Raw genomic sequence first — 27,767 nt, forward strand, 5'->3', positions numbered from 1 at the left:
CCTGAATAACCTCAGGTCCGTTTTCATGGGGAGTCTCTCTGTTGGCAGCTGTGGTATACCAAGAAGGGACCAGGATTGGAATTAGGAGAATTGGAACTGAGTTCCAAGTCTGCTACTTACTGAGTATCCTGAAGCAAGCCAATTTTTTTTAATTGCCTGGGACTAATGGGAGGTTCAGGACTGACTGTAGAGTAAGATGTTAGGCAAAAATTGCAAAATGGGGGCCTCCCTGGTGGCGCAGTGGTTGAGAGTCCGCCTGCCGATGCAGGGGATACGGGTTCGTGCCCCGGTCTGGGAGGATCCCATATGCCGCGGAGCGGCTGGGCCCGTGAGCCATGGCCGCTGGGCCTGCGCATCCGGAGCCTGTGCTCCACAACGGGGGAGGCCACAACAGTGAGAGGCCCGCATACCGCAAAAAAAAAAAAAAAAATTGCAAAATGGTGAGGTTGCAGATGGAGGTCAGGGACTTACATAATATGCTTAGGAGCTTGCATTTCTTACTGTCTAATGCAGCACTCCTCAGCCTTGTCACTGCTGACATCTTGGACCAGATAATTTGTGTGTAGGTGTCCCCTGTGCATTTTAGGATGTTACCAGCATCCCTGGCCTCTACTTACTAAATACCAGTAGCACTTGCCCAGTTAAAACAGAATGTCTCCAGCCATCACCAAGTGTCCCCTGGGGGACAAAACTGTACTAGTTGAGAACTGTTGCACTAATGCAGAGCCATTGAAACTGGGGTTAGTGGTTGACTTCTTTGTTTCAAGGCAGTACTACTTATGACCGTTTTTGTGACAGTGAGCTGTGCTTATTAATAAAAATTCTAGTACTATAGTAAATTACAAAGTTTAAAAAGTCATTTTAAACTTCACCAGCCAGAAATAACTATTTTCAACATTTGACACGTATTTTCTAGACACACTGGAAGATTTAAAGTACTCTATGGATTTAAGGTATTGACTTTGTTCTTGGAGTTGTAACCTGTATTAGCCTTTCACTAGTTGGAGGAAGAGGAGAATAGAGCAGTGGCAAGATTTTTGTTGGCTCTATACCTACTTTACACTGGCCCCCACCTCAGTTTTTTGTATCTAGGATACTACTTACAGGTTCCACATTTAGGCAAAATAAACTAGTTTGATAGGAAAACCTTGGTAATTCATGGGTTTTACAAATTAGTTAGCAGTTATTGTTTATTAAAGTTCTATTTTGTGTCAGATGTGCATCACTGTATTTTAAATTAATTCACAAAGGACTCTGGAAGCTAGCAGATGGTACCACTACATTATAAATGAGGAAACCAAGACCCAGGAGGTTGACTTTCTTAAAGTCACCCAGAGCATAAGTAGAAGAGTGTGATCCCTGCCCGAGTCTGTATGATTCCAGAGCTAGGGAGCTTTCTCATACGTCATACTATTCATTAACTTCTTAGCAACAAGAGCATGTCATTCCTTTGTGTAAGGGATGGTTTAGGTTGCCGGATATTGGACAGATGACTTTGGATGGATGCACACACACCTGAGCCGGAGATTTTATATTTCGGTTACTCTGCAAATAGAATAAGTGGTGGGCATGCAAGAATCACACACGGAATGGACTGAAGAAGGTTTGGGAACATTGTTCTTAAATGTCACCCCCTTCTCCTCCCAGCAGAGGGCAGCATGCACGCATCGAGAAACAACAGAATCATAAAATTACATAGTTACCTTTACAAAAATGTTTACTAAATTCCTTAATATTTAAAATATTCATTAGAACACATTATTTTGCAGTTTGAGAAAAAAAGTAAATGGTCTTGAAAACAGATTTGTGCTTATTAATAACATAAAAATCTTATAATTGAGAGGAACTGATTTAGGAAAATGTCATCCAACAATTAACAGTATTTCCTGTCCTAGCAAACAGTCTTTATAAATCAGCTGCAATATAGTCCTAACATTAAAAACAGTGTTCAATTGACTGTATTTTCCTACAAATGATTCTAGAAAGAATAAATAAGAAGTTGTTAGAACCATAAAGCAGTCTGTGGATTTAAAAGACTGTTTTTTGGGGGGTTTTTTCCTCTCTCGTAGTTATAACATTTTGTCACCTGAATTAGCTTCTAACTGGTTGAGTGATAAGAGAATAGTATGAAAGACAGAATTTCAGTTCTAACTCAGATATTCTTTCCTACAAACAGAAACACTGTCAGTTGTTGCTGTGGAACTACAACTAAGGGATTTCTTAAATGTCCTCCCAGAAGATGGCACTGCAGCATTTTTCTTGCCGTATCTTCTTTACTGCAGTCGAAAGAAATCATTGACTTGAAGGTATCATTTGAAATATACCACAATGGCATATGAGACTGAATTTTTCAAAACTGAATGCCAGATAAAAATATATATATAAAGGATTCTATATTGAATATGTACATATATTGCAAATGCCTTCAGGCTGCTTACCTCAGTGGTATTATTAGTTTCATAATTTATGACCTGAGTCCATTTAATTGTCCAGAATGTAAAAAAGCTACAAGATATAGGATTTTCCTCAAAGAAGGCATATATTTTTAAAGGTAGAGACTGACTTCTATTCCAAGGAACATCAATTTACTGTTGTTGGAGACATGACAATCTTTTTCATCCCCGGAACACAAACAATTTGTAAGTATGCTCGAAAGAATGTCATTCCAAGTGGTCCACAATTTAACCTTCTTGATTTTTCCAGATTTTTCTACTGGGTCACTTTTAAAAACAGTTATTTTCTTTGAGAAAGATGTTAATGTTTTCCCACAGTAAAAGATTTCAAACTTTATTTTCTTGTTACTTTTAAAATTCATGCTAAGTTTCTCTCTGAATCAAATGAAATAGAAGTTTACAAAGCTGACTTTCTTCTTGTCTGGCTATTAACATGATTTGTTGAGTGCATGTTTTTCAGCCAAAGCCTTCTTTCCATTTTTTGTTGATGTGTACTCTTGCTCTTTGAGCCAGAGTGTATGTGAAAATAAAGAAATGTAAAGAACTGTGTCTTTTTTTTAGCCTCTTATTAAATAATTTTGAGTCCCAGTTCAGTTCATTGATAGTGTGCTTTGACTTTTGTTAAGGCTGGGCAAAAATGTTACTCACCTGATGTTTGCACAACGATATTTTGAAAACTTTTCTCCTGATGGCAACATTCGTCTTTGCCAGGATTTAATTTATAGATTGTTTCTCAACTCTGCCTTTCTCCAGTTCCATATTAACTTCTTTTGATCATCATTTCGAGGGTTCACAAAACTCAGATTGGCAACATTTTATTTTATTTTAAAAATTTGTTGTATTTTATTTAAACATTTTTAAATTTAAAATTAACAAAAAAAATTTACCAGCTTTATTTAGGTATAATTGACATCTTCAAAGGGTACCCTGTTGATTTTCTATTGCTGCTGTAACAAATTATCACAGGCTTAGTGGCTTAAAACAACACAAAATTAATTATCTTACAGTTCTGTAGATTAGAAGTTCAATATTGACCTCACCGTTTTGAAATTTTATTATTAATATTTTATTTTATCTTGTTTAATTTTTTATTTTACTTCCTCTACACCTGTGCCCCTATTCCACTGGTCCATTAGGACTGTTGTCAGCAGTATGTTAGAGGGATTGATGGGAAGCCAAAGTTTGGAAACATTTCATTGAATCTTATTTGTTTATTTTTTTATTTATTATTGAAATCATTGAATCTTAATAGTGATCCTTTGAGGACTGTCCAGGACAACATCTGCTCATAGATTTTTTTTTTAATACAGTTTTGTAAAGCCCTAATGGTGGTGATATGTGTATTAGAGTCAGTCATGTGTCGTAATACAGTCTATTGATCTTTTCATATGAAAGAGTGTAACACAGTTATCCTCATAAATGCACAAAAGTATATGTTTTCAGTCTTTTTTTTTAATGCTTATAGCCATTCCAAGTAAGCCTTCTATTCAACACTTTCACATACATTGTTATGAATCATTGTTTTTTCTTTTTTTTTTTTTCACTTATCACCAATTTATTTCTTTCATCCAGACTTGGTCTCTATAGAAAAAGAAATTTTAAGACCATTATTAAAAATAGTATGTATCATATGGTTAAAAAAATTGGCACATGGTGCTTTAAATATATTCTAGTTTTTTAAAAGTTATTTTCTTTATTCTTGATTCATTTATATTTTTCTGCTCTTTATATATTTAAAACACATCTCTCACTCTAGTACTGCTTTATTTAAAGACAAATTAACTTTCCTCCCTGCAAGATCTTTATTTATTAACAAGGGAAAATTTGTCATTTTATAGTGGAGAAACCTGGCAGACACCACCATAAGTCCAAATGCTCAAAATGAACACAACCAGTAAGGGAACAAATCAACATCTTGTGTCTCTTGACATGTATGCTGAGAAAACCACAATATCCCTTCTGTGAGAATCTTGCCAAAAAATGCATAATCCGAATCTGATCATAAGAAAATGTTAGACAAACCCAAACTGAAGTCACATTCTACAAAGTGACTGCCCTGTATTCTTTAAACATGTCAAAGTTAGGAAAGACAAAGACCAAGGAACTGCTCCAGACTAAGGAGACAAGAAGACATGTCAGCTGAACTCAGTACATGAGTTGGATTTTCTTTTTCTCTGAAGAACATGATTAGAATAATTGGTGAAATATGGAAGGGGTCTGTAGTACTGAATTGTTTTTAATTTCCTGATTTTGATAGGTATACTTTGTTTAGGTATAAGAATATTCTTGTTTTTAGGAAATAGGAGTATATGTATTTACAATATCTGTAATCTATGTGTGTATAAAGAGATACGGAGATAGAAGAAAGGATGAGAAAGTACATGATGCTGTGCAAAATGTTAACATTTGGGGAATCTGGGTAAAGGGTATACAGGAATTCTTTTGATACTGCTCTAGCAACTTTTCTATAAGTCTGACGTGTCCAAAAAAGTTTTTAAAATTCCTTTTTATTGAGTTAATATGTAGTTAGATATTTACCAAGCAGGGTATTGGATTGGATTTGTGTACCTACTAAAAGTACAGAGTATACACTCCCTGCCTATAAGGAACTTAAAGCTAAGTAAGCTTTTCCCCTCAGACAGCTCCAAGAGGTTATCTGACTGTCATGGAAGTGTCAGTCTAAAAAAAGTACCTTTTATATTTGTCAGAGGAGGTCTTTATTATGCTTCCTCTGGTAGAAATAACATGTTACATTAAGCATGACAGGATATCCGCAATTCTTTTCTAGTGATTTTTTTCTTTGTGGAGAAAATTGTCTCCCTGTGCAAAATGTTGAAAGATTTCACTATAACTTAATTTCTCCCTTGTCTCTGTCATGGTAGGCTGAAATTCTTCTAAGATTTAGAATTAAGGTAAACTTGGTCAAAGCTTTATCAAACTTTCATTTAAAGATAATTCAGACTGATAAATGTGGCTCCCCATTTTTCTGTGAACAGTTCAAACTATCTTTTTTGTTCATTACTGCTTCTTTCAGTTCCATGCAATACCTTTTCTCTTTGTAAAAGTCAAATTTCTCTTTAATATTTTTCTCCAACATGTGTTTTGACTTCACATTGCTATTTGTTCTACAGTTTTTAGTAGGGCTTTTAAAACAGTCTCCCCTTTCTTAACCAAGGAAAGAGTCATTTCCCTTATCTCCTCCCAGGCTTATCCTACAGGAGGAATTTTCTCATGGTCTTTGTGTGTAGGCTTAGCCTGTAGCAGCATCCTCTACATGTCAGGCATTTGCACACATGAATTTCCAGAATGCCTGCCTTGGTATTCCTTCACTTTTGATTATCAATCTGAGCAGGACCATCCTTTTGTGTGGTTTACATGTGTGCTAATGTTCTTTAAGCTCTACTTAAGGTTTTCTTTGTCATGTTTGACTTTTCACCTTGTTCAGCAGTTACTGGCATTATTAGACCCAGTGGTTTATATGTTTGTCTGAGTCTTTGGTGTTCTGGTGCTTTCAGTACCACACTTTGTAATAAAAAGTTTTAGTGGAAATAGTTTTTCATGTTACGAGGTCTTTGTGTAAGACCCAGGAACAGAAATTAAAACTTTTCATTTGCACTGACAAGTAATCTTTCAGTGATTTTTAGGTTTTGAAATATATTTACTTCTGTATTTTCTTCCATTTATATGTTCCCTTTTATGCCAGTGTGAGGAGGAAACACGAGTTGTTTTCTCTACATCATTTCCCCTCATTGGATTTGCCATTGCCAATTCCAAAAGTTCTGAACTCAGAAGACTCAGGAAACACCAAAGCCTGCGACCAAAAAGCAGGAATTTTACTTTTTTTTTTAACCTCAGTTTTTTTTGTTTTGTTTTGTTTTTGCTGTACGCGGGCCTCTCACTGCTGTGGCCCCTCCCGTTACGGAGCACAGGCTCCAGACGCACAGGCTCCGCGGTCATGGCTCGCGGGCCCAGCCGCTCCGCGGCATGTGGGATCTTCTGGGATCGGGGCACGAACCCGTGTCCCCTGCATCGGCAGGCAGACTCTCAACCACTGCACCACCAGGGAAGCCCTAACCTCAGTTTTTAAAATTGAAGTATAGTTAATTTACAATGTTGTGTTAGTTTCAGGTGTACAGCAAAGTGATTCAAATATATATGTATTCTTTTTCAGATTCTTTTCCATTATAGGTTATTACAGGATACAGAGTATAGTGCCCTCTGCTATACAGTAGCTCCTTGTTTACATATTTTATGTATAGTAGTGTGTATATGTTAATCCCAAACTACTAATTTATCTCCTGCCCCTGTCCCCCCCCACCAGTATTTCCTTTGGTAACCATAAGTTTGTTTTCTATGTCTGTGAGTCTATTTCTGTTTTGTAAGTAGGTTCATTTGTATAATTTTTTAATATTCCACATATAAGTGATATCATACGATATTTGTCTTTGTCTAACTTACTTCACTTAACCTGATAATCTGTAGTCCATCCATGTTGCTGCAAATGGCATTATTTTGTTTTTTTTTATGGCTGAGTAATATTCCATTGTGTTTATGTATGTATGTGTGTGTGTGTGTGTGTATATATACACACACACACACACCATATCTTCTTTATCCATTCATTTGTCGATGGACATTTAGGTTGCTTCTGTGTCTTGACTATTGTATTGATAAATAGTGCTATTTTGAACATTGGGGTGCATGTATCTTTTCAAGTTAGAGTTTTCTCCGGATATATACCCAGGGGTGGGATTGTAGGATTATAATGGTAACTGTATTTTTAGTTTTTTAAGGAACCTCCATACTGCACCAATTTACATTCCCATCAACAATGTAGGACAGTTCCTTTTTATCCACACCATCTCCAGCATTTTTTATTTGTAGACTTTTTAACGATAGCCATTCTGACTGGTGTGAGGAGATACCTCATTATAGTTTTGATTTGCATGACTCTAATTATTAGTGATACTGAGCATCTTTTCATATGTCCATTGGCCATCTGTATGTCTTTGGAGAAATGTCTATTTAGGTCTTTTGCCCATTTTTTGATTTTTTTTTATATGAAGCTGTATGAGCTGTTTGTATATTTTAGAAATTAATCCCTTGTTGGTAGCAGGAATTTTACTCTTTATATAACTCATTTCTTTAGTTTTTAGTGTTTATCAATAAAAGGGCTACTTGTTTTCCTGTGTTTTTATTATGTGTGTCTATATGCATGTGCCTGCATAGGAGGGAGTGTTCTTGCTGGGGTGGGCGGAGCAGCAAGATTTTAGAATCTAAAAATAGATTCTGTTTTTTTTTTTTCCTGGATCTTTGCTATGGTCTAAATGTTTGTGCGCCCCCAAAATTCATATGTTGAAAGCCTAATGCCCAAGGTGATAGTGTTAGGTGGTGGGGCCTTTGGGGAGTGATTGGGCCATGAGGGTGGAGCCCTGGTGAATGGGATTAGTCCCCTTATAAAAGAGGCCCCTGGAGAACTAGCTTGTCCCTTCTGCCATGTGAAGGTATAATAAGTCTGCAACCTGGAAAAGGACCCTAACCCAACCATGTTGGCACCCTGACCTCAGGTTAACAGCCTCCAGAACTAGGAAAATAAATTTCTGTTACTTATAAGCTACCCAGTATGGTATTTTGTTACAGCAGCCCGAATGGCCTAAGACAATCACTGACAAAACAATAATCAGTAATTCCTCCCCTCCCCCAGAAGCACAGAAAGACACTGTTCTGCCTGATTGACTATTTGAAATTATATTAGTTATATGGGGTTTTTTTTGTGGGGGGGATGCTTTTTCCCGTACCAGGTACTTCCTAGAAAAAAAGTTAATGTTTTCTATTAAGAAGGAAATTAAATTTTAAATGTCTTTTGTTACATCACAACCACTCTCTTACACCTGTCAGTTTTAGGAATATTAATTACACTGCATCACATTGGTGTCAATTTGTATCAGTTTAGGGACTACTGCTGCTGTTACCAGTACCAGCTATCAGAAGATAAGCAGTATCCCACACCACTTAGCAGTAAAAAAAATTCCCATTTGGAGGTAGAGAAGGAAGAAATCAGGGCAGCAAATTCAAAACAACTTCATTTGGGGGGAAGTATTGATATATAGGCAAAGTAGTACATCTTAATTATATTTGTGATATATACCTTCTAGAATTACTAAGTGGATATTCACCTTCATTTGGTAGAACAGTGTAAGTAGTTTCCATTCCAGCATGAATGTGGTCAGTCACATGGCAGTGGAGTAACCAGATTCCAGGTGTTTTTGGAGACATTTCTAAGGTTTGGTATGTCCCAGGGAAAATGTCAAAGACATCAGAACTATAAACGCCCCTGTGCTTAATTAGAAAAATATAATGTTTATTATATGTGAGAGTTCATTCAAATAATCTTTCATTAGCCAGCTCAGGGATATTAGAAAACAGATAAATCTGTTAAAAAAAGAAAGAGAGAGACCCTGCACATTGCTATGTCTAATACAAACAATGAGGTAGTGGTCTTTGCTAAACCCTTCGCACTGCGGGCTATTAAATGGGTGTGAAGGAAAGATGTGATGAAAGTGAATTCATCAGTCAGGAACATCTGACTCTGGTTTGCCTTGCTTTTTTTTTTTTTTTTTTTTGCGGTACGCGGGCCTCTCACTGCTGTGGCCTCTCCCGTTGTGGATCACAGGCTCCAGACGCGCAGGCTCAGCGGCCATGGCTCACGGGCCCAGCCGCTCCGCGGCATGTGGGATCCTCCCGGACCGGGGCACGAACCCGCGTCCCCTGCATCGGCAGGCGAACTCTCAACCACTGCGCCACCAGGGAAGCCCTGGTTTGCCTTTTTATCAGAGCACTTAAGTTACACAAAGGAATTTAGCTGTGGCCTCATTTCAGTCTTAAATCTCACTCTTGCCGAACCTACCCTAGATGAGCTTGTCTGTTAAACTTTAAGGCTGGTAGGTAATGAAGGGAGCAGGAAAGGAGGCCAATGGAGAAGCCCAAACCAGGGGCAGTTCAGGTAGAGTCTTGACTAGACAGAGTATTTGGGCGGTATTTTGGCAGGGATGGAATTGAAAGCCTGCTAATAAGTCAACCAAAAAGCGATAATAAAATGGTTCTGCAGTGTGCTTTGTGGTTGCTTCTGAATTTTCTATGTTAACGTGAAGGTAAGACAAAAGCATTTCCAAAAGGGTTATTGATTCCTGCTGAAATCAGCACTGGGTGAGAAGTCAAAGTAGGATTGAGATCTAGGGACCAATCAGTTGCTTGACACCAAACTGCCAATCTTGTTCACTTCAGGCCATTTAAGATCCAGAACTTAGAAGAGGCAAAGGTTGTAAAAAGTCTTGTCTCTACTCTCTAATCCATCATTATGTGAACATTCCTACCCTCTCTGCTGACAATTCTATTCAAAGGCCTTGCCCGGGAAAATGTGAGCAGAACTCCAAGAAAATCCAGTAAAAACGAAATCTAAGGGAGAGCCCAAGGTGTAAAAAGTTTCATAATGGCGATTGAAATTGCTGTGTGCCACACTCTGAAAATAATTTAGTTGTCTCTCTCTTTTTTTTTTATTGGAGTATAATTGCTTTACAATGTTGTGTTAGTTTCTGCTCTACAACGAAGTGAATCAGCTATATGTATACCTGTATCCCCTCCCTCTTGGACCTCCCTCCCATCCCCCACCCCCATCCCACCCATCTAGGTCATCACAGAGCACCAAGCTGAGCTCCCTGTGCTATATATATTTGACATAAATGCAATACCATGTGTAAAATAGATAGCTAGTGGGAATTTAGTTGTCTCTTGAAACCTTAAACTTTTCATAAGTCTCTCTGAGGAAATATTTTCTTCATTTGCTTTAAAACATTTTCAGATAGAGCAGGAATAATGACCATGGTTGGCCCTTACCTGGTATTGGAAGCTGTGGCCATGGAAATGTACCGAGTGCAAGTCTATTTCATTGCCCATTCCCATCAGATACCAGTTGACTTCATCTCCCACATGCATTGTGAGGCCTTGTAAGTTCCCAAACATTCTTCCATTAATAGCTGGGGAAGACACATGAGTTTTTATTACCTTCCAGGATATTTTAAACCGACAGCTATTTCACAGAAAATAGGTTTATTAGGTTAACATATGGGATCTTTTTGAGAGAACAGAACTTATTTCACTACAGATAGGGGAAATGGGTACTTTAAGGTCAATAATATCACACTGCTTTTATAGTCACTTAGCACCAAAAGCCTTATTCCTAATTTTGCATTTAAAAGGGAATGAGACTTTGGAACTGGGAGAGAAGTTAATGGATGATTTCGAATATAGTCCCCTTTTTGCTTTGAACAGAATTCTGCCTCACATGCAAAGTGTGGCAGAAGTGGTTTATTATAAAATGAAACGAATAGTTTCCAAAGTAATTTTATTTGAAAGAAGAAAAGGGAAAAAATAGGTTTTAGAATAATGTATCATACCATGCATTTTATTGCTTTCTATGAATTCATCATTGGCTTTGTCTACTTTCTCAGGGTGATCAGAGTATGTTTTGATGTTGTCATCTAAGTACCAAGATTCATTCTCATCAAAAACAAGAAACAGAAGGGAAAATTCCAGTTTCTTTATGGGATTGGATACTTGCAAGTAATGTTTCCGACAAACAATCAGTGGGCCAATTAATCCACTATAGAGATCCTGAAAACAAGCAAAAACTTAGTCATCCTTTTGATATAGGTCAGGATTTCAGAGAACTGGGACTTTATCCCCCATGACCTCAGGAACTTTGGAGAGACTGATTTAGGTAGTAGACTTCGCCCCACGTGGTTCTGTCAAGTCAGTAACTTTCCACTTGGAGTAGTTAAATTGGAACAATGCCGAATTTGTGTGGGTGATGCTCAAGTAACAGAAATGTGTTGCAGAGGCCAAATATTGGCTCAGCTAATGAGCAGCAGTTGAAAAGAACCCCAAGTGAACAGTGCTGGTTTGCTTATGGAATCATAAGCCAGGCACTATGCCAGTCACTAAAAATCCAGAGATGAATCAAACAAAGACCCTACCTCCTACTAGGGAAAGTAGATGAATAGAAGAAATGAACCACTTGCTGCGATGGAGGTACAAAAAGTGCCAATGAACACAGGGAACACCACAGTGGACTTAAATCTACAAGAACTTTGGTTTGGCTGGGCATCAGTAATGGCAGATTAGATCTTGAATGGCCTTTGAGCTGTATTATGTTCTGGAATTTTAGATTTTGTCCTGTGGGTCATAAGTAGTCATTGAAAAATTGAACATGGAATGGCAGTATATGCATTTTAGACCAGTGATCCTGGTGGTAGAGTGAAGGAAGGTTTGGATGGGGAAGAGACTGGAGACTAGGAGGCCACTGCAGTAGTTGAGGCAAATTACTAGCACCTGATCTGTGGAGATAGAAGGAATGGACTGAGGTCTGTATAGGTGGGTGAATTGCCTGGGTGAGCCAGGGGTAAGAATTAGATACCCTATATCCAGGGTTCTAGCTTGAACAAATGACTAGGTTTGGTACTTGTGCTATTTATCACAACTGGGAATATAGGAGGACGTGGAGGGAGATCTCAGTTTCCACTGCAGACTTGCTGAGTTTCTGTGCCTGTGGGACATGCTGGTAGAAGTGTTCAATAGGCAGGTATACAGACAGGTCTGAAACTCAGGAGAGAGATTTGGACTAGAGGTTTAATTCTACAGAAGAGTCTTGGTACATGTTCTGATTTACAGTTGTTGAGTGCTTTTTTGGCTTTGAAATATTTAATCAAACAGCTGTAGCTGTGCTGTGATTTACTGCTGAGATCAGCATTTTTATTATGTGATAATAGAGCTCTGAAATCATGTACCTCAGTTCTTTAGTATGTATTTTCATATCAAAAGGGAAATAGAATACCATACTAATATTTAATCCTGTGGTACCCATAATCAGCAGTTACAGAGTTGATACATTTATAACTGTATCCTTCAACAAACCAAAAAGAAAACAAAAAAACAAAAAACCCAAAGTGAATTTCAGAGCAGCTTACTTTCCTATAATTTTAACATAGAATTGGACCACAGGAAAACTCTAACCTCATCTTCCTTCAACTGTGTGTCTATTTTGGGAATTTGCACAAAACACAAATGATTTAAAGTTTACCTTAACCCGATCCACAGTTGAATAGTAAGCCCATGGAATACAAGGAGAATCATCTATTCCAGCTCCAGATCTTTCTGGGATTTTCCATATGTAAGTGCGAGTTTCACCTAAATTAATCAAGTGTTAATGTATCTGGTTATATTTGGTATGTATTTGATATATGTATGTCAAATTGTTATCAAAGCCTTGATAACCAAAGACCCAGAAACAGGAAATATCAAAGTAATTAGTTTTTAAAAGCAGCAGTACTCAAAGTTGTTTTCAAGAATTTAGTTTTACTAGAAGGAAACATAATAACCTGCATTATTTCAGAGATGATGAAAGTCAGGAGCACACAAGATATTTGCTCTAAGTTATAAAGTTAATAAATAGCAAAAGTACAATTTAGATCACAGGCATCCCAATGCTCAGACCTGTGACCATCCATTACTATTTGTTGCTTCTCAGAAAACAGGCAGAAGTTTCATTGTCTTCAATGATGAAAGGAATATTAAAAAGGAAAATTGTTACACCGCCTGCCTTGTTTCCTTTTTCACCATTATCCTCAGTGATTTCACAGTTCCTGGCAAGGAACCATTAGGCCGCTTGATCTCATGGGTCACTGACCTGTCGGTGACCTCTCTTGTCCGCCCCATTCTGTCATACCATACACTGTTCTGTCACAACTCTGTCACATACAGGACACGACCACACCCTGGACCTTCACACTTTCAAGTAGCTCCACCCTCCTATCTTTCTAAGGTCTTTACCTTCTTCCATTTGCCCTGGGCTTCTCTCCAGCCTGATCTTTGCTGCCAGTCACCTCACGGCATCCTGTACAACTACTCAGAAGACCTTGACTTTCAGCCGTGGCCACTCACTGCCTATTTATGCAGACCTCACCATTATATATTCCTGCTGTCAGAGTTTAATTAGCTAGAATTTGACAGACCTTTACGAGGGAATCAAGCAGGACTTGAGGGATGGTCTCGGGATATGGTAGACTTTTTCCTTTTTCCTCAAGTCCTCCATCTTACCCGCCCCTGTGTCCTCACCCTTTTTGTAAACAGAATGTTTCACTGAAAATTCAAAGAGTAGATTCATCACCTGAACATTTCGTCTCTTCATCTAAACTCCTTTTGTCTCTTCTCCATTCCCCGCCCCAACCTGCTCTGCCATCAGTGTTTGATGCCCAAGCCCTGGGCTTGTCCTTGACTCCTTCCCTAACAACCAACCCTTCAGCAGGTCCTTTTAGCACCACCTTTAAAATGGAACCAGAATACAATTCACCACTTCAGCTGCTTCCACCCTGGTCCAAGTCTTACTATTTTTTTACCCAGATTATTGCGATAGTCCCCTAACTGATCCTTGATTTCTGGCCTTGTCCCCTACCGTCACTTTTTCACACACCAAGCCCCGGGCCGCGGGTGGGTACCTGTCCGTGGCCTGTTAGGAACCGGGCTGCACAGCGAGCGAGTGAAGCTTCATCTGCCGCTCCCCAGCGCTCCCCACTGCTCACATTACCCCCTGAACCGTCCCCCTCCACCGCCCCACCGTCCGTGGAAAAATTGTCTTCCACGAAACCGGTCCCCGGTGCCAAAAAGGCTGGGGACTGCCGCTTTAAAAAGTGTGCATCGGATCATCACTTTCCAGCTCAAACCCTCCCGTGGGATTTCAGAATGAAATGTAAGGTCGTAACCATGGCCTCTGATGTCCCCCTCCCTCCTACTGCATCCGGCTCCCTGACCTGCTTAGATTTCATCTCCTCACATTCTGCCCCTGTTTGCTCTGCTCTGGCCTTTGGCCCTTCCTCAGACACACCAAGTCCACTTCCATCTCAGGACCTAGAATGCTCTCCCTCTACAACTCCCTGAGGCTCATTACTACTCATCATTCAGGTGTCTTCACCAGTGGCACCTCCTCAAAGAAGCCCTCCTGACCAACCCCCTACCTAAAATAACACCCTTTTACTTACTTTCTCTCATCTGCCTTAATCTTTTTCATAGCACTTTCTACAATTTGATATTATATCTATATTTATTTACTGTTTATCTTGGAAGAATGTGAGGGTCGTGAAGGCAGGGCCTTTTATTTCTATTCCCCTATACTGGCAAGACCAACTCTCTAGAGTAATTTATTTTTTCTCACTTGATATATTTTGAGAACTGCTAAATTACTGAGAAATGGTCCTTTCCTAGAAGCCAACTTTCTTAAAGAGACATTTACTGAGTTCCTAGTCCATGCCAGATATTGGGCTAGATTCGAGGGATGTGAAATTCCAAGTGGCAGCATCTGCCCTTAGGACCCTGTCTTTGGATACAGGCATGGAAACTTTCAGCCACATGATAGATGCTGTCTGGGATGTGTCCTAGCTGAACCTGGGGAGATCATCTCTGCTGACTCAACCTTGAGTATGTGTAGGTGTTCAGTACCATCAGATTTTGTTCTTTACAGTTCTGTGGATTTTTTTTTTTTTTTGGTATGTGCATGTAGGCATATATCACACAGCCACATCTCTGTGTGTGCCTTCAACCACCTGCTTCTTCACTCTCTCTAGACGCACTCATGTGGATAACAGGTGTTTGTGGAAAGGCTGTAACGTCTATTAAAATGTACCCCTCCCCACACTGTGAATACCTGGTGCGGTTGGAGTCACTGTAGAACTCTCCGTTTTCACCCCATGGGCGTGTATTGAGTAGGACCTTGTGGCCATGTTTTTAAAGATAATAGTAACTTTGTCTCCAACATCTGCATGAAGCTGTGGACCTGGCAAGAGTGAAAAGGAAGACTGGCTTATACACCTATCAGATTGGAAGCTCTAACTCAGTAATAAAAGCAAAGATCAGGTAACTTTTTTATCGTTAAGGATGTTGTCTTTGTCGTGTCCCTCCTGCCACCTCGCTTCATGCTCTAGTACTCTTGGATTGATACCCGGTCCCAGAGGATTCAGGATAAAAACACTAGTTATGGCTGTCTCTAAAGATGGAGACTATGGGTGCATCTCTCATCAAGAGTCCTAGGGGAGGTTTTGGCCTGAAAGTTCTAGACCTTCCTGTGAATTAAGGACAGTACCGCCTTTGAAAGGATGGGTGGGGCTACCCCACCCATTCCTACCGTCTAGCCAATTTTAGCTTGTCTCCTGCCTGAGAAAATTTCTGTGACCCAAAAACAATGCCACTTTCCCTTGGGTGTCTTACTCACTCCAGGGACGGAGGATAAGAAAGCCCCAGGGAATTCTGTTAGTGTAGGAACACAGTGGGCTTGGGAGTGGCTTCCCCTTCCCTTGATGATTTTAGAGAAAATTCCCAAGACCAGTGTTGGTGGAGTTCTTAGACATTCTGTCTTAAAGTGATTCCTGAAAAATTGAAGTCAACTTTTCCCCAGCCTTGTGCACCACAACACGTTTCCCTTTTCCTTATTCCCTTTTTTATATGTATACTTCTTCTTAAAGTTGATCATTTACATCTTAATTTTAAAAGTAAATAGCTATGATTTTTTGGGGGGTGGGGAGTAGTAGAATAACAGGGAGAACTTGGTTAAGAATTTCAGTAGAAAGAAATTTCTAGCAATTTCATCAAAAATAAAGGCATCAATTTGATAAATACAAATATATATAATTTCATTAGTACATGGGATATTTACATTGTTTCTGATAGAAAGAAGTAATATTTTTTATGCCGTATTTTTAGAAAATATAGGCTTCTCATTTTTTTTTTTTTTTTTTTTTTTTTGCGGTACGTGGGCCTCTCACTGTTGTGGCCTCTCCCATTGTGGAGTACAGGCTCCGGACGTGCAGGCTCAGCGGCCATGGCTCACGGGCCCAGCCGCTCCGCGGCATGTGGGATCTTCCTGGACCGGGGCATGAACCCGTGTCCCCTGCATCAGCAGGCGGACTCTCAACTACTGCGCCACCAGGGAAGCCCTAGGCTTCTCATTTTATTAAATAGATTTTGTTTTTCATTTTTATTTGAATAATGTTAATAAATGAACCAAGAAAATGAAGCCCATAGACGTGGACTGACTCTCACCGCATGGATTACCACATCACCAACCCACAACCGATGAACTGGAGCTAGGGCAGTACCTAGAATTCCCAGGTGTTCTTCTTCAGGTTTTCTCTCCTCAGGAACTTCGAATGTGCTGTCAGTGAATCGCTGATACACAACTTTCTTGTACTTTGAGCCTATGTAAAATTCTTCCTTATCTAAAAATGCATTTGGAAGACTTAAAACACATACACACACATGCACACACACACACACACACACGACTAAGGTTAGTATTTGTCTTAAGGAAAGTGGAAGTTGAGTTTTAAATTTTGAATTAAAATATTTATTTATTTAACTATGCTAGTTTTTAATATCGTCCCATATGAGCAAGAAAGAATAAGACTTTAACGGTAGACAGGTGTGGTAGAAAGTGTACCTAGCTAGGAGTGGAGTCATCGGAGTCCTGGCCCTGACTCTTGTCACTAGCTAAAATGATGTCTAGCTAGTCATTGCCTGTCAGAGCCTTAGTTTCTTCATCCCTAAAATGAGGTATTCAAGGGGATTCCCTGGCAGTCCAGTGGTTAGGACTCTGCACTTTCACTGTGAGGGCCCAGGTTCAATCCCTGGTTGGGGAACTAAGATCCTGCAAACCACGCAGCGTGGCAAAAAAAAAAAAGGAGGTATTCGATGAGGTCGTCTCTAAGTTTTCTATATGGCTCTAAAATGTTATGAGTCCAGATTTCATCAATGAAGTGTTCTCTGCTTACTGCAGTGTTTCTGGTCTATAGGAACAGAAATGGCCTTTTTATCCAGCCATTCCCTGATCTAAAGCTTTCATTGACTCCTAATGGCTCTGCATACTTTTAACAGTTCTATCCCAATCATTAAAATAAACTTATACTCCCTTACACCACAAATCACACTCACCATGGCCATCAAACTGACCAGCTAACCACCTGCCTTGCTGTAGGTTACCAGTCATGTTGTACACTCCAGATCTGAACACAAGCCCACCCTGATCTCTCAAATCATATCACCAAAGGGTTAGTGCATAATGGCAGATGGTAGAGGGGATAGTGCTTGGCAAAGTATAAAAGAGCTACACCTGGAAGTGTCAAGTGATGCTACTCTAAATGTATTGTTTCTGAAGCTCCAATAACCATCCTTTAGTTATATTTGTTCACTGACCTCACTTTTACATTTCCACAGCGTACATGTTATTGGTGGGTTTTGAAGCATATTATCCTGTAAGTTCTTAGAGAGCAGAGACCATATGTGCTCTAGTGCCCTCAAGAATTTAAAATATTCTTCCATATATAATAAATAGTTTTAAGAACGTGAAATAACTGATTACTAGACTCATAATGAAATATCTGGACTAAAGATAAGCAACAAATAGTTGGTAAAGAAAATTATTTTAGCTCTGAATGTAGGCATTAATTTTGGTTTTAGTTTGAAAATCTGACAAGGGCACATGAGTATGAGATGAGAGTCTAATAGAAAAGAAAGTAAGATGAGTAACTGCCAAGAATCAAATGAGATCAATGAAAATTTTCCTGTGAGAAAATTGAGAGAAGCAGAAATGGATGAGGAGGGTCCCTAGGAAGCATTTTGTTGTTGTTTTTGTTATTGTTTAAAGCAACTATTCGTTGGTTTTTAATTTAGCATAATTCTTACTTCTCTGAAAGAGAAAGCTAAAAAAAATTGGGAATCAGAATCTGGAGAATTACTTTAGTTCTTGTAAATGATGCAGCTCCTTTTCCCATTTCCTACTTGGGGAATAATCCCATTCCACCTCCACCGCTGCGATGTAGTAGGTCCTTTCTCCCAGGTAGAGGGATGAATTCTCAGATGGCTGACTGCACTGGTTCACAGTGTATTTTTGTTTCATGCCACCTGTGTAGTGATCAGTTGTGAGGCACTCAACATCAAAAGTCCCTGGAATGGTAAATAAAAAGGGAGTTCACCTCCTCCGAGTATTTCTACCCACCTTTCCCTATCAGTCATCAGCCCCTTCCCCTTCCCTATTTTTCTTCATAGTACTTATAACCACTTGATATACACATTAATATACTTGCTTCTTGTCTGTCTCCCTGCATTAGAATTTCATCTCCATGAAAGCAGATACTTGATATATCTCTTTTGCTCACTGTTGTATTTACATTTGCCTAATAAAGGAAAGGTGACACTGAACATGTCCTGCGTTTTAGTGGCATCTAATGAACCAAATAAAGCCTGAGGCAAGTTAGCATATTTTCATGTTTTGGTTAAAATTCTTTTTTGTTTTAGTTTGTTTTACTCATTCAGAGACAGTTCTGTCAGTGTCTCTGAATTTGCATGGCTAGAGTTCTAATATAGCCTATTCAATTGTAGACAACTAATAAGCCAACACTACATCTAGGGTACAGAGACATGACAAAAGGTTTAGATGCAAAGCCTTTGTGGGAGTCATTCCTTTCTAGTCTGATTTGCCAGCTATCTTTAAAGGCCCATAATTGAAAAGGAGACCATCTTGAGGATTTGACTAGGTTGAAATGGGAGAAACCTCAGTACACTATTGTCACTCCCTTCCCTCCCCCCATCAAACAGGAAATGGACCTTTCTGGCACATACTTAGCTGACAGTAGCCCAGACATATCTTCCAAGGGAAGGAAGAGTAGTTGGGAGGCTAGGGGAAGGGATGAGCTTATCATCCAACACTGAATTTTAAACTGAAACCACACAAATTGATCCAAGAGAAACTTGTCTTGACTTTAAAGCAATATACCTTCAGTGTCAGGCTGCATGAAGAGCCTCAGACTTGTATGAGGGAAGAGGTTTGCTGTGTCTCTCCTTTCTCCTCTTGACAGATAAGTGTTTCCTGAAAAGTATATCCCGTGTACATCAACCTCATTTCCAGCACTGAATAAATACCACACAACTGAATCTCCTTGGCACATATTGAGACCAGGCTGATTCCCGTACATGAATCCATTCATGGCTGTAAAGGTTGGGAAATGATATTTTGAAAGTGGTTTAATCTTACATCCTACTTCATGACAACGTCCCAGACTTTCCAGAGCCAACTGGGTTTATTTAATTTGTAAAAGACCCATTCAGGCCTGCCCACCCCTTTATGTGTCAGGAGTGTCTCTGCAACTCCTTGCTGTACCCAGCACTTCCAGGCAGGCCTTGGCTGAAAGGCGTAGAGCTGAATGCAGGGTTCTTGAAGTTCTGGGCCCTGGGAATCTCACTGTTCTTCCCAGCGAGTCACTTCTCAGTTCTCTCAAGGGCCATATTTGTGAGCACCAAAATGGGTGGATAGTAACAGCTCTTCCAGGGCACTGTAGGCTGGGAATGTGTTTGTTGCTCTAGATGGAAAATTCTCTGATTCATCTTGAATAACAGGGAAGAGTATATGCAGGAAGTTTCCTCTCACGACTATTTTTTTTTTATATAACTCTTTACCATCCAGTTTGATAGATCCTTTTATTTATTTATTTGTTTGTTTGTTTATTTATTTATTTATTTATTTTGGGTTGCGTTGGGTCTTCGTTGCTGCGCATGGGCTTTCTCTAGTTGCAACGAGTGGGGGCTACTCTTTGTGGCGGTGTGTGGGCTTCTCATTGCAGTGGCTTCTCTTGTTGTGGAGCATGGGCTGTAGGCGCGCAGGCTTCAGTAGTTGTGGCACGTGGGCTCAGTAGTTGTGGCTCACGGGCTCTAGAGCAAAGGCTCAGTAGTTGTGGCACACGGGCTTAGCTGCTCTGTGGCATGTGGGATCCTCCCGGACCAGGCCTCAAACCCGTGTCCCCTGCATTGGCAGTTGGATTCTTAACCACTGCACCACCAGGGAAGTCCCTCACCGCTATTTTTAATACATAATATTCTTGACTCCTCCAAAATGCAAAAATGCAAAATCAAAAGAAGTATTTTAAAGATTGTGGGTGGTGCGACTATTATCAATCCAATTTTAAAAACAACATCAGTTTGTAATACTTTACTTTTTTTCCTTCTAGTTACAGTGATTTTCATATGTTGTCCATTAGTGGCGTGGACATTATGATCAATCAGCTCGCTATATCTAAACTCTAACTGTATTTTATTTTTTTTAATTTTATTTTTAACAGCTTTACTGAAATACAATTCACATACCATATAAGTCAACCATTTGTTTATTTTTGGCAACACCCTCGGCATGCGAGATCTTAGTTCCCCTGCTAGGGATTGAACCCATGCCCTCTGCAGTGAAAGCACGGAGTGTTAACCACTGGACCGCCAGGGAAGTCCCTCTAACTGTATTTTAGAATTACACTAGGAGTTAATCTGATGATGTTTCAATTAAATAAAGGTCTCTGGAGGTTGTCCTGAGGATTTAAAAAATAGTTTTAATAGTTTGTTAGAACTCCTAGGGGATTCTTACATGTAGTCAAGGATGAGAATCATTGAAGTTCTTGACAGCAGAGATCATAAAAGGAGCCTGTCATTATTAAGCCATAGATGAGAAAAGCAGCTAATCCAGTAGCTCTCAAATTTAAGCATATATCAGAACAACCTGGAGGATTTGTTAAACAGATTTCTAGCCCCACACCCAAAGTTTCTGATTCAGTAGGTCAGGGATGGAGCCCAAGAATTTGCATTCCTAACAAGTACCTGGGTGATGCTGAGGTGGCTGACCCAGGGACCACATTTTAAGGACCATGTATCTAATTGGCATATATTGTATGTTTTATTATTTTGAATTAAGTGAAACAAAGATTCAATTGACTTATATGTTAAATAATCAACAGTATTACCCTTAGAGCACTATGGTATTTAATCATTTATTGAAAATTAATCAATGGGCAAAGCTGTTAATATTTTGGTTTAATTTAAAGCATTACAAATGCAGCACTGAAATAACTTGATATTGGTGGAAGATACAGTACTTACAGTGCATCTTATTAGATTCCTGAAAGTCTTCATTTTCCTTATCCACCTGATCAGGGGCTGTTGTAAACATTTTAATATTATCATCCAGGAGTAAACTCTCATTCTCATCAAACACTGTAGGAAACAAATAGAACTCCTTGTCTACATCCTTCTGTAAATCAAAGCAAGAACAATGAGGTGAATACAGAATAAGTAAAGCAAAAAGACTTCCATATATGCAATACTATTTATGCACAAACATGCTAAAGGAAGGACAAGAACGGAAGTTTCCATTCCTGTTTGAAAATGGAGCTCACAATATACCGTTGACCACCAGAGTTTTGACTGGTATCTGTGTAGTAGATTTTTGGCTCAACATGATAATCTAAGCCTCTCTCTGCACTTAAAAGTTATGACTCTCCTCTCCCTACCTTTCTGCCAGCTCTGCCAATTTAACTTGAACCCACCCCCAAATTGTTAAAATGGGGCAGGGGTTTTGTGCTTGTGCTAGAAATTAGGGAAGGTGCTATTCACAGTCATGAAAGCTCAAAGAATTCCTGCAGAGCAGAGCACGTAGAAGCAGATACATCTTAAGTGAAGAAATAGCCTGCAAGTGAGTTGGAACAAGAATTCACACACAGATTGGTTCAAGATGGCAGAGTAGAAGGATATGCTCTCACTCCCTCTTGCAAGAGCACTGGAATTACAACTAACAGCTGAACAATTATCGACAGGAAGACACTGGAACTCACCAAAAAAGATACCCCACATCCAAAGATAAAGGAGAAGCCACAGTGAGACGGTAGGAGGGGCGTGATCACCATAAAATCAAATCCCATAACTGGTGGGTGGGTGACTCACAAACTGGAGAACAATTATGCCACAGAAGTCCACCCACTGGAGTGAAGGTTCTGAGCCCCACGTCAGGCTTCCAAACCTGGGGGTCTGGCAAAGGGAGGAGGAATGCCTAAAATCAGGCTTTGAATGCTAGCGGGATTTGATTACAGGACTTCGACAGAACTGGGGGAAACAAAGACTCCACTCTTGGAGGGCACACACAAAGTAGTGTGTGCATCAGGACCCAGAAGAAGGAGCAGTGGACCCCATAGGAGACTGAACCAGACCTACCTGCTAGTGTTGGAGGGTCTCCTGCAGAGGCAGGGGGTGGCTGGGTCTCACCGTGAGGACAAGAACACTGCCAGCAAAAGTTCTGGGAAGTACTCCTTGGCATGAGCCCTCCCAGAGTCTGCCATTAACTCCGCCAAAGAGTAGGCTCCAGTGTTGGGTTGCCTCAGGCCTAACAACCAACAGGGAGGGAACCCAGCCCCACCCATTAGCAGACAAGCAGATTAAAGTTTTACTGAGCTCTGCCCACCAGAGCAACAGCCAGCTCTACCCACCACCAGTCCCTCCCATCAGGAAACTTACTCAAGCCTCTTAGATAGCCTCATCCACCAGAGGGCAGACAGCAGAAGCAAGAAGAACTATAACCCTACAGCCTGTGGAACAAAAACCACACTCACAGAAAGATAGACAAGATGAAAAGGCGGAGGGCTATGTACCAGATAAAGAAACAAGAAAAAACAGCTAAATGAAGTGGAGATAAGCAACCTTCCAGAAAAAGAATTCAGAACAATGATAGTGAAGATGATCCAGCACCTCAGAAAAAGAATGGAGGCAAATATCGAGAAGGTGCAAGAAATGTTTAACTAAGACCTAGAAGAATTAAAGAAAAAACAAACAGATGAACAATACAATAACTGAAATGAAACTACACTGGAAGTAATCAATAGAAGAATAACTGAGGCAGAAGAATGGATAAATGACCTGGAAGACAGAATGGTGGAATTCACTGCTGCTGAACAGAATAAAGAAAAAAGAAAAGAAATGAAGAAACCTAAGAGACCTCTGGGACAACATTAAATGCAACAACATTCGCATTATAGGGGTCCCAGAAGGAGAAGAGAGAGAGAAAGGGCCCGAGAAAATATTTGAAGAGAGTATAGTCAAAAACTTCCCTAACATGGGAAAGGAAATAGCCATCCAAATCCAGGAAGCACAGAGAGTCTATACAAGATAAACCCAAGGAGAAACATGCTGACACACATAGTAATCAAATTGGAAAAAATTAAAGACAAAGAAAAATTATTGAAAGCAGCAATGGAAAAATGACAAATAGCATACAAGGGAACTCCCATCAGGTTAACAGCTGATTTCTCAGCAGAAACTCTACAAGCCAGAAGGGAGTGGCATGATATACTTAAAGTGAGGAAAGGGAAGAACCTACAACCAAGATTACTCTACCCGGCAAGGATCTCATTCAGATTCGATGGAGAAATCAAAAGCTTTACAGACAAGCAAAAGCTAAGAGAATTCAGCACCACCAAACCAGCTCTACAACAAATGCTAAAGGAACTTCTCTAAGTGGGAAACACAAGAGAAGAAAAGGACCTACAAAAACAACCCAAAACAATTAAGAAAATGGTAATAGGAACATACATATCATAATGACCTTACACATGAATGGATTAAATGCTCCTACCAAAAGACACAGGCTCACTGAATGGATACAAAAACAAGACCCATATATATGCTGTCTACAAGAGACTCACTTCAGACCTAGGGACACATATAGACTAAAAGTGAGGGGATGGAAAAAGACATTCCATGCAAATGGAAATCAAAAGAAAGTTGGAGTAGCAATTGTCATATCAGACAAAATAGACTTTAAAATAAAGAATGTTACAAGAGACAAGGAAGGACACTACATAATGATCAAGGGATCAATCCAAGAAGAAGATATAACAATTATAAATATATATGCACCCAACATAGGAGCACCTCAATACATAGGCAACTGCTAACAGTTCTAAAAGAGGAAATCGACAGTAACACAATAATAGTGGGGGACTTTAACACCTCACTTACACCAATGACACATCATCCAGACAGAAAATTAATAAGGAAACACAAGCTTTAAATGACACAATAGACCAGATAGATTTTTTTTTTCTTTACGTGGGCCTCTCACTGTTGTGGCCTCTTCCGTTGCAGAGCACAGGTTCTGGATGTGCAGGCTCAGCGGCCATGGCTCACGGGCCTAGCCACTCCGTGGCATGTGGGATCTTCCCAGACCGGGGCACAAACCCGTGTCCCCTGCATTGGCAAGCAGACTTGCAACCACTGCACCACCAGGGAAGCCCGACCAGATAGATTTAATTGATATTTATAGGACATCCATCCCAAAACAGCAGATTACACTTTCTTCTCAAGTGCACATGGAACATTCTCCAGGATAGATCACATCTTGGGTCACAAATCAAAACTCAGTAACTTTAAGAAAACTGAAATCATATCAAGCATCTTTTCTGACCACAACACTATGAGATTAGAAATCAATTACAGGGGAAAAAAACATAAAAAACACAAACACATGGAGGCTAAACAATATGTTACTAAATAACCAAGAGATCACTGAAGATATCAAAGAGGAAATCAAAAAAATACCTAGAGACAAAGGACAATGAAAACACGAAGACCCAAAACCTATGGGATGCAGCAAAAGAAGTTCTAAGAGGGAAGTTTATAGCAATACAAGCCTACCTCAAGAAACAAGAAAAATCTCAAATAAACGATCTAACCTACACCTAAAGGAACTAGAGAAGGAAGAACAAACAAAACCCAAAGTTAGCAGAAGGAAAGAAATTAGAAAGATCAGAGCAGAAATAAATGAAATAGAAATAAATAAAACAATAGCAAAGATCAATAAAACTAAAAGCTGGTTCTTTGAAAAGATAAACTCAATTGATAAACCATTAGCCAGACTCATCAAGGCAAAAAGGGAGAAGACTCAATAGAATTAGAAATGAAAAAGGAGAAGTAACAGCTGACATTGCAGAAATACAAAGGATCATGAGATATTACTACAAGCAGCTATATGCCAATAAAATGGAAAACCTGGAAGAAATGGAAAAATTCTTAGAAAAGCACAACCTTCCTAGACTGAATCAGGAAGAAATAGAAAATATAAACAGACCAATCACACGTGCTGAAATTGAGACTGCGATTAAAAATCTTCCATCAAACAAAAGCCCAGGACCAGATGGCTTCACAGGCGAATTCTATCAAACATTTAGAGAAGAGCTAACACCTATCCCTCTCAAACTCTTCCAAAATATAGCAGAGGGAGGAACACTCCCAAACTCATTCTATGAGGCCACCATCACCCTGATACCAAAACCAGACAAAGATGTCACAAAGAAAAAAAACTACAGGCCAATATCACTGATGAACATAGATGCAAAACTCCTCAACAAAATACTAGCAAACAGAATCCAACAACACATTAAAAGGATCATACACCATGATCAAGTGGGATTTATCCCAGGGATGAAAGGATTCTTCAATATACGAAAATCAATCAGTGTGATACACCATATTAACAAATTGAAGAATAAAAACCATATGATCATCTCAATAGATGCAGAAAAATCGTTTGGCAAAATTCAACACCCATTTATGATAAAAACTCTCCAGAAAGTAGGCATAGAGGGAACCTATCTCAACATAATAAAGGCCATATATGACAAACCCACAGCAAACATTGTTCTCAATGGTGAAAAACTGAAAGCATTTCCTCTAAGATCAGGAACAAGACAAGGATGTCCACTCTAACCATTATTATTCAACATAGTTTTGGAAGTCCTAGCCGTGGCAATCAGAGAAGAAAAAGAAATAAAAGGAATACAAATTGGAAAAGAAGAAGTAAAACTGTCACTGTTTGCAGATGATATGATACTATACATAGAGAATCCTAAAACTACTAGAGCTAATCAATGAATTTGGTAAAGTTGCAGGATGCAAAATTAATGCAAAGATGTCTCTTGCATTCCTATACACTAATAATGAAAAATCTGAAAGAGAAATTAAGGAAACACTCCCATTTACCATTGCAACAAAAAGAATAAAATACCTAGGAATAAACCTACCTAGGGAGACAAAAGACCTGTATGCAGAAAACTATAAGACACTGCTGAATAAAATTAAAGATGATACAAACAGATGGAGAGATATACCATGTTCTTGGACTGAAAGAATCAATATTGTGAAAATGACTATAGTACCTAAAGCAATCTACAGATTCAGTGCAATCCCTATCAAATTACCAATGGCATTTTTTACAGAACTAGAACAAAAAATCTTAAAATTTGTATGGAGACACAAAAGACCCCAAATAGCCAAAGCAGTCTTGAAGGAAAAAAACCGAGCTGGAGGAATCAGACTCCCTGACTTCAGACTATACTACAGTAATCTACAGTATTATAGTAGATATACAATAGCCAGTAAAGCTACAGTAATCAAGACAATATTGTACTGGCACAAAAACAGAAATATAGATCAATGGAACAGGATAGAAAGCCCAGATATAAACCCACACACCTATGGTCAACTAATCTATGACAAAGGAGGATATACAATGGAGAAAAGGATATACAGTGGAGAAAAGACAGTCTCTTCAATAAGTCGTGCTGGGAAAACTGGACAGCTACATGTAGAAGAATGAAATTAGAACACTACCTAACACCATACACAGAAATAAACTCAAAATGGATTAGAGACCTAAATGTAAGACCGGACACTGTAAAACTCTTAGAGGAAAACATAGGAAAAACACTCTTTGACATAAATCACAGCAAGATCTTTTTTGATCCACCTCCTAGAGTAATGGAAATAAAAACAAAAATAAACAAATGGGACCTAATGAAACTTGAAAGCTTTTGCAAAGCAAAGGAAACTACAAACAAGATGAAAAGACAGCCCTCAGAATGGGAGAAAATATTTGCAAATGAATCAACAGACAAAGGATTAACCTCCCAAATATATAAACATCTCATGCAGTTCAATATTAAAAAAATAAACAGGGGCTTCCCTGGTGGCATGGAGGTTGGGAGTCCACCTGCCGATGCAGGGGACGTGGGTTCGTGCCCTGGTCTGGGAGGATCCTGCATGCCACGGAGCAGCTGGACCCGTGAGCCATGGCCACTGTGCCTGTGCTCCATGGCGGGAGAGGCCACAGCGGTGAGAGGCCCGCGTACCACAAAAATAAATAAATAAATAAATAAAAATAAACAACCCAATCAAAAAATGGGCAGAAGACCTAAATAGACATTTCTCCAAAGAAGACATACAGAGGAACAAGAAGCACATGAAAAGCTGCTCAATATCACTAATTATTATAGAAATGCAAATCAAAACTACAGTGAGGTATTACCTCACACCAGTTAGAATGAGCATCATCAGAAAATCTGCAAACAACAGATCCTG

General features: G+C 39.4%; 2 protein-coding genes across 6 annotated transcripts in view; one reads left to right on the forward strand and one right to left on the reverse strand.

Annotated features, from left to right (window-relative positions):
- Positions 1-4,014, forward strand: part of HPS3 (HPS3 biogenesis of lysosomal organelles complex 2 subunit 1) — a 39,534-nt gene extending 35,520 nt beyond the window's left edge. Inside the window, exon 17 of one of the 3 annotated variants that reach the window (XR_014294320.1) lies at positions 2,177-2,302. Coding sequence is in view for 2 of the 3 variants with exons in the window: in XM_082624202.1 (XP_082480328.1) it covers positions 2,146-2,339 (194 nt within the window). In the remaining variant the exon portion in view is untranslated. Of the gene's footprint in view, positions 1-2,145 lie in introns of all 3 variants that reach the window. The other 2 variants (XM_082624202.1, XM_082624201.1) reach the window with 2 other exon arrangements.
- Positions 1-27,767, reverse strand: part of CP (ceruloplasmin) — a 66,326-nt gene that overhangs the window by 7,484 nt on the left and 31,075 nt on the right. Inside the window, exons 10-19 of one of the 3 annotated variants that reach the window (XM_082624199.1) lie at positions 21,465-21,615; positions 19,324-19,536; positions 18,287-18,494; positions 16,652-16,791; positions 15,205-15,333; positions 12,589-12,695; positions 10,907-11,123; positions 10,347-10,486; positions 8,630-8,792; positions 3,267-4,034 (exon numbers count right to left, since the gene is read on the reverse strand). In XM_082624199.1, the coding sequence (XP_082480325.1) occupies positions 4,018-4,034; positions 8,630-8,792; positions 10,347-10,486; positions 10,907-11,123; positions 12,589-12,695; positions 15,205-15,333; positions 16,652-16,791; positions 18,287-18,494; positions 19,324-19,536; positions 21,465-21,615 (1,485 nt within the window). In that variant the 3' untranslated portion in view covers positions 3,267-4,017. Of the gene's footprint in view, positions 1-3,266; positions 4,035-8,629; positions 8,793-10,346; positions 10,487-10,906; positions 11,124-12,588; positions 12,696-15,204; positions 15,334-16,651; positions 16,792-18,286; positions 18,495-19,323; positions 19,537-21,464; positions 21,616-27,767 lie in introns of those variants that run through there. The other 2 variants (XM_082624198.1, XM_082624200.1) reach the window with 2 other exon arrangements.

Source organism: Mesoplodon mirus, assembly GCF_964341445.2.
Source record: "Mesoplodon mirus genome assembly, chromosome: 6".
NCBI lineage: Eukaryota > Metazoa > Chordata > Mammalia > Artiodactyla > Ziphiidae > Mesoplodon > Mesoplodon mirus.